This window comes from Anneissia japonica, unplaced genomic scaffold (assembly GCF_011630105.1).
Source record: "Anneissia japonica isolate Jap-2015-1 unplaced genomic scaffold, ASM1163010v1 scaffold287835_len3118868_cov185, whole genome shotgun sequence".
Taxonomy (NCBI): Eukaryota; Metazoa; Echinodermata; class Crinoidea; order Comatulida; family Comatulidae; genus Anneissia; species Anneissia japonica.
Window position 1 is genome coordinate 2,930,793 of NW_022737223.1, and position 8,083 is coordinate 2,938,875.

General features: G+C 36.4%; 1 protein-coding gene across 1 annotated transcript; it reads right to left on the minus strand.

Moving 5' to 3' along the window:
- Positions 1 to 5,660: 5,660 nt before the first annotated feature.
- Positions 5,661 to 6,590, minus strand: LOC117117153 (uncharacterized protein K02A2.6-like). The gene has a single exon (XM_033261364.1). The coding sequence runs from the start codon at positions 6,588 to 6,590 to the stop codon at positions 5,661 to 5,663; it is 930 nt and encodes a 309-aa protein (XP_033117255.1).
- Between the last annotated feature and the right edge of the window lie 1,493 nt (positions 6,591 to 8,083).

Below are 8,083 nucleotides of genomic sequence, written 5' to 3' on the forward strand. Positions count from 1 at the left end.
TTAGCCTCAACCATGATGGGCTGAGGTGAATGGATTGGTGTTTTCATACATTTAGAAACTTACAGATAATTTGATTTCATTTCATTTTCATTCATACTGCATTTTGTAAATAGTTAGGCTACGGTCCATTTCTTGAAATTCTAAGCATTTTTTGTGGTGCTCTTTAAAACTTATATGCATAAATTATTTAAAATTTATATTTACAACACTGTGAATAATTGAAGCCTTGCATATTCAGTGGGTGCAGCCCTCACTAAACAAACAGCTATTTCATGTTATATCTTTGTCATTTTAAATTTGTTCCATTCTTCCCTTTTGGCATAATACTTTAATTTCAATTAACCTTTGTTCATATTATGTTTTGTAAGATAGTTCATAAGACAACTTCTTGGCATGCAAAATCATTGAAATTTTCTTTCCCTTATACCAATGATTGCCTGTGTGATGGTAGAAGTACTGCCAAAACATTTCTTGTTGGGGCCGTTAAGACTAACAATAGGCCTATACGTAATTAAATATAGGCTTCGCCTATGATGAAGATACAAACTTTTGTGTTATTATTTTTCTGCCTGCTGTTAAATCGTTCCACTGTGTAAAAAGCTTTTGAAATGCCTTTTTTATTGTCTTTGTGTCAAATATACTGATTCGATAAAACCTTTTTTTATATAGTACTCAACGTATATAAAAAAATAAAGTGAATCTGAACGTTTATTTATTATCACACAGCACGATGACTCAAGAGGAAAATGGTGTTGATTACAAGGTGAGAACTAAATAATTGTACTGATATCTGAAATATAATCGCTCAGTCTAGTCTCTTGCATAATGTAATTTCAAATTCATTACCAGGGAAAGAACCAGAATTCGGAGCCGGAATTTGTTTGTAACTTGATGGTGGATGGGATTGAAAATTAGAAACTAATAATATTGGGCAATAAAGTGTTTTTGTAATTTACTCGAAAAAGTTCTTTTTGAATAAGAATTTTTATTCCTAGAAGACGGGAAATGAGCTTTCCCGACTTTTAAGATGACTTTTAAGTTCTTCAAAATTCAAGGTTTTCCCCCTCTTGAAAACGATTCCATGAATCAATGAACCCCAAAGAGAAAGGCGGGTTCGTGTTCTTCACGGAAAAATACTGATTTCTAAATGGCGGGAAATTAGCTTTTCCGACTTCTGAAGTGTCTTTCAATGACTTTTAAGTTCTTCAAAATTCAAGGATTTCCCACTTGCAAGTGGTCAGGTGAACTTTTCTCATTCTTATTACAGTAAATAGGTCTATTATGTGTTTACCAGTATACATACGATGCATACGTATTCTTTCTTCCATGAATCGATGAACCCCAAAAATAAAAGGGGTTGGGGGTAGTCCTCCCCCGAGAAAAATTCGGTTCCTTAGATGGCGGGAAATGAGCTTTCCCGACTTTTAATTTTCTTATTGTAACAAACAAACAAAAAATCAGCTCATGGGTCTTGAAAAGGTACCGTAGTTCTAGCATTTTTTTTTGCCCAAGGGAGTGGGGGGGGGGTCAGGACCCCTGACTCCCTTAAGATCCGCCAATGTAGAAGTTTTAAAGGCTTATTTAATCGATTTTAGATGGAGTCTACTAATATATAGAAAATATTATTTTGTTTTCATGCGGAAGGGGGGTAGCCAGCAATTTCAAAACATTTTATTACCAATAATTGTAGTTTTAGGAAAATATTTTACCTCAAATTTTTAAAATCATTTTAGCTATTTTAGCCTATATTTAATTTTTGCAGTTAATTACTTAATTAGGCCCATAAAACCTAGCATTTGAAATGGAACAAATTGCAAAAAATAATTTTAATTATAATTAAAACAAATACGCAGGTGTAGGGTTGTTAAAATCCAGATATTACATCTTAGTTAATATGCAAATTAGCTTAGATATGCAAATTAGATGGAGATACAGATAGATTTAGGCTATGTTCTCACACGGCTGCTAACGGTTACCTGCTAACCGTTAGCTGCTGTGCGTCCATACGAGAAAATCCCGATCCGGATACCAAAAAATATGATGATCGAATCACTGGCCAATAAGGAACTGGAAATTGTAAACACTTACGTGTGATTGGTTGATAAAAACGCGCTCAACTTGCTAACCGGTAGCGCTTGCTAATCGTTAGCGGTATCCGGATACTGCTAACGGTTAGCGCTAACCGATTGGGCGTTCTCACGCAGGTGCTAACGGTTAGCTCCCGATCCGAATACTAGGGGTCTCGTGAGAACCAGGCTTACGATAGAATATCGGGAGTGGAGGTCCTAAGAAGAAGAGTATGTGCACATTGTCACCTCGTTTTGAGAATAGACAATTGACACGTTAGCCTAGTGACTGCGCACATACATACAGTACACGTACAAGCGAATAATAGTCAACATAAAAACATAGTTATAAATTCAAATAAGGTGTTTAATAAAATAATATGTCGAACATTCAGTTCGCATCATAATACCTTGCGCTATATACAGATGAGAAGCCAAACATGTGACGTTCTCCCGGGTCACTACTTGTCACACCACAGAAGTTGGTTCTGAATGAAATAAATATCAGCTCTTACTTCAGCTGCTTGAAACCTTCAATTTCTTCTTAAGTCTTAAGCCTGTTGTTGGAGTTCAAGCTGTACTCCTCTGACCATCTAAAAATTAACAAAATACACTTTCTAGAATAGTTATCCTAAACAAACATCATTTCAAGCATCCTGGAACATGATTAACTTTCATATTAATAAAATGGTTAATCTATAGCTTTATGCTACCAATATGCTGTACAATTGTATACATACGTCTTATACACATCTAGATGTGTATAAGAGACAGTCAATACACAATATTACTTGCATAGATCCAAAGTCAATCTAAGCATATTACATTAATAATGCATACCACAGGTACATTCAACATTCCTGCATTAATTCAACCCTATGCAATATTACAATTAAATCTATCCCATTACGTTATTCAGTAAACAATTAACGTTACTCACGGCCAAACTAACTCCACTTGGCTCTTATATATGAGTTGCACAATACTGTGATGCTCCTAGCTATCACCATATATCATTTAGGTAGGCTTCACTATGCCTCTTAACTTTGCTTAATCTTTGGTGTACCTTAATAGCTGACATGTCCCTGCTTGGATCATATTCCACAGCTTACACCCTTCCATTAAGCCTTTCCTTATGCAACTACCTCTCCCTTCTGGTTTCTCCATCAAGCCTACCCCTGCTAACACAAATTAACATAATATTCCCCCACCCATTTTCTCTACACTTATCAGAAGTTGCCACTTGCCTAAAAGTTATTCATATTCATGAAACTTTCCACTACCCTGGAGTAATGCTAAATCAACCATTAACTCATGCATATTCATCATACTGATTCTACACAATGAACACAAACAACCATTAATCATGAATATTTATTACGCTGATGCACTATACAGTGAGTGTAACGCATTATAAGGTCCACTCTGTGACACACATACTCTTGGAAGCATCGCTTCCATTCCAGTGTTAAATTGGCTATTCTGACGCCACCACACGGTTGTCACAATAGCAAATTTAAGTGTTGTGGGGTATGCTCTGAGCTGACCGCCATTGACTCACTGAATAGGCCTACGTGATTGGCTGATATTGAAAACCAGCCATGAGGAAATTCTAAGCAGCTGAGAGTACGATGCGATAGATCCAACTGTGACTTATCATAGTTACCAATGCAGGCCGAAAATTAAAAAACGTTGCTATTCCTATGAACTGTAGCATTTCCACTCGAAAAATAAGGTAAATATAGAAGAAATGCTAAATAAAATGGTAAAAATACCCTTCTCTGGAACCATTTCTGCTTGCAGGGATTATACACATCTTGCTGCAATATAATAATATTCATAAACTCAGACAGTCAATGCTACCATTAGACCGATGGCCTGAAAGCAACCACTAAATGAATTGTACCATTATAATAGCTACACTGCTCCACTGACTTTTCACATTTAAGCATATTTTTAAAGTGTACAATATTTGGAATTTTTTACAGCATCTACATAAATAAATTAAATATTTAGCATAAAGAATAAAAGGATCAAAATGCTTATTATCACCATTGCAAATACCAAAGCATATATCTTGAAAAAATAAAGCCACCTGGCTCCTTAGGACAGAAGATCTGACCTGATTCCAAAAATCAGAAATGATACTACATTCGCAAAATGCAAAATTGTTTTTGATTCACAAGTTAGATTTATTAATATTAATTTTTTTTAAATCATTTACTGCTAAAACACGATGAATATACCTATATTGGAAGTACTTGATTTTTGTGGACAGGGAACAATTAAAAGCATTAGGATAAATCACAGGCTCAAAATCTAAATCAGGTTTGTTAAAAACGGTGGCCCATTTCAATTCAACTGGGGATTTTTAATATCTTTTTAATACAATATGAATGAATCATTTTACAAATCTTATTAATATTTAACAAGTGCAGATAGCATCTCATCTTGATTACAGTACTTTCTTTATAATTGTTAATGTCAATAGCGTGTTTCCAACCATCTGGTATAGCATGCACTTAAAAAAATATTCCATGAAGTTACAATTTATTTGAAATTTATTCTTGAGCTCAACATAAGGCATTTAATGATAGTCGACTCATTAAACATATATAGAACATCAATATTTTATTCAATAACACTGTACGTTATACAGAGTAATGGCGTGTTCACTGGACTCCCTTAAGCCTGTAGCGCGGGCTGCCTGCCTTGAGGTAAGCAAAGATCTTATAAACACAAGATAGCGTTCTCCGCGATTTACGCGTAACAAATAGAAGCGTCGGTCAAGGTTCAAAAGTTTCCAATTTAGCAAGAGGGCGCCGTTCATGCGCTATTATACCAAAGAGAAAAAGTAACAAAGATCTTATAAACACAAGATAGCGTTCTCCGCGATTTACGCGTAACAAATAGAAGCGTCGGTCAAGGTTCAAAAGTTTCCAATTTAGCAAGAGGGCGTCATTCATGCGCTATTATACCAAAGAGAAAAAGTACTCAGTTTTGGAAGAGGGCGTCCTATCTGTTGCCATGGATCTGAGATGGTTCCTGTTCTGCTGTTCACAGGATTGATACCGCGGTGTTCGGTATGGTCAGAGCGGTCAAAGGTCAAAAGTTTCCAATTTAGCAAGAGGGCGCCATTCATGCCTTATTACAGAATTTGCACGCGTAAATCGCGGAGAACGCTATCTTGTGTTTATAAGATCTTTGAGGTAAGTTATGGTAAGATTGAGGGCAGCATAATGTTGAGGGCAGCATATCACTACATCCCCCTCTTTTAAGTTAACGTAGCAAACGATGGGTATATAGATTAACTATATAAATGGTTTATAATTATATCTTTAATTCTTTTAACATTAGGTAAATATTAGAGTAACTGATTTAGAGTACTAAAGTTCGTTCCAAATTGAAACATTTTAACTATTCTAAATATTAAAACAAAGTTCAATGCTTTCACATTGCAAGTCTTCAAAATCAAAGCTCAGTGTTCAGAATAAACAAAGTTCAATGCTCCAAAGTTAATAATACAATGTCAACTGTTCACAAAACAATGTTTCAAAACTCAACAGCTTGTATGACTATCAATAAGTCAATTTGTCAATCATATTTCTGACACGATCTTCTCAGGTGTCTGCGATTGCGTCTCAGAAGATTTCCATTCTCGACTTGTACAATGTAAGATCGTGGTGCTGTACATTTTTCTACTACTTTTGCAGGTTTCCATTCTTTTGTAGACTTATCAAGAAGACGTACATTGCTTCCTTCATTTAATGGTCGAAGTTCACGAGTGTGCTTATCTGCATATTCCTTTTGGAGTTGTGTTGCTTGTTGCAGTTTATCGCTATAATGCTGCTGCTGTGCATTATTCGCTGGCTGGTGACTTGGCGTTAATGTCGGAATTGGTCGATTGAACATTAGTTCAACTGGACTTGGTATACTGGTGTCTAGTGGTGTAGCTCTTACATTCAATAATGCTTTATTTATGTCTCCACCAGTTTTCAAGCATTTCTTTATGATAGGCTTTATGTAGCGGATTTGTCGTTCAATAAACCCATTCGATTGAGGGTCTCCTGGGCTACTAGTTCTATGATCTATGCCCCATTCTGCACAGAATTCATCATACTCCCCCTGGAACTGGGGGCCGTTGTTGGAAAATATTTCAGAACATTTTCCAAACAAACTGAGTATTTCTTTGGTCGTGTTAATAACAGCTCTTGCATTTGTAGATGCGAGTTGTTTCACAACAGGATATCTGCTGTAGTAGTCGCTAAGTATGAGAAAGTTTTTGTTACCAATCTCGAACAAATCGGTACCAAGCTTGATCAATGGTTTTGAAGGCTTTTCATGCGTCAGCATTGGTTCCTTTGCTTGTTGGGGTTGTAGCTCTTGAAAAGCATTGTAATTTTGGCATATTTTCTCAATGTCTGTATTTATTTTTGGCCAGTATACACTTTCACGAGCAAGCTTTCGTGTCTTTTCGATTCCTTGGTGTGATTCGTGTAGTAGCAGTAAGATGGTGTTTCTCATTGTTTCTGGAATAAGTACTTGACGTCCTTTAAATATGATTCCATCCTCAACTGCAAGTTGATCGCGATAACTCCAGAAGCTTCTAAGTTCTGCAGGTAAGGCTTTTATTTCACTGGGCCATCCAGTGTAGATAGGGTAGGTAGGGTTAAGTCATGTAGTGTTCTATCACGTTTAGTTTCTTCTCTCAGTTGTGCTCTTTTCGTTGGTGAGAAATTGATGAGGTCAAGGTGTGTAGCGTGCATGTCGATATTAACATTTGACACATTAACTGCTAAATGTCCTTGTTTTTCTCAGTGTTCGGTAATCTGATAGGACATCTGACAAAATAATTTGCTTACCAGGTCGGTATTTTAACTCAAAGTCGTAGCCTATTATTTTGACTAACATTCTCTGTAATCTGGGTGGTGCTGCACACAATGGCTTCTTAACTATCACTTCCAGAGTTTTGTGATCATTAATTATGTCGAATGGTCTCCCAAATAGATAGTGGTGAAATCTCTCAATCCCATGAACTACTCCAAGACATTCTCGTTCAATGTTACTGTAGTTAGATTGTGTGGGCGTCAGCGTATTACTAGCAAATGCAATCGGGCGATTCTCTTGGATCAAAGTTGCACCCAGGCCTTTACATGATGCGTCGACTTCTAGAGTGACAGGCTTGGTTTGATCATAATAATTCAAACATACACCGTCTGTAACTGCTTTGACTAGCTTGTAACTCCTTCTGTGGTCATCATCCCATTCAAATGGTACGTCCTGCTTAAGAAGGTCACGTAGAGGTGCTAATTTATTTTGCAAGTTTGGGATGTGATTAGACATGAAGGTTACCATGCCAACAAAACCTTGCAGTTCCTGTTTATCACATGGCTCAGGCATATTGGCAATATCTTCTATCTTCTCTGGGTCAGGGAAGACACCTTTGTCAGTGTAGATGCGTCCAAAAAACTTGATTCTGTCTGTTTTCATTGTGCACTTTGCAGAGTTGAGTGCGAGACCATAGTCCTTTGCTAACAGCATAAATTCGAGAAGGTTTGTATCACGCTCTTCTTCGGTTGTGCCATACACGATGATATCATCAGCAATTCCTACTGCTCCTCTGCATTTGCTTAAGATCTCTCCGATTTTCTCTTAAAACTCATCTTGTGAATTTACTAGACCGTATGGAAGTCGTGTAAAACAATATCGACCAAATGGTGTCCTAAAAGTGGTAAGTAGTTGTGACTTTTTAGATAATTTCACGCTCCAATAGGCTGCTTTTGCATCAACTTTTTTTTTTTCGCAAAGTTCGGATTAAGTTCTTCAACTGTCTTAATGAATTATTCCATATAATTTGATTTGGAAAACCAGAATAAGATATCTCAAATGTAACATCACACCATGAACTAAAAACATCTTTAATAAATATATTATAGTAGAAATGCATTTTTCTGTTGGCCTAAGATTGCAGTGCCAAGCAAGTTTGCTATCCATATGTTTCAAATGATAAACATAAA

Coding starts and splice junctions, on each gene's coding strand:
- LOC117117153 (XM_033261364.1), bottom strand. CDS start 6,590: ATGAGAAACACCATCTTACTGCTACTACACGAATCACACCAAGGAATC.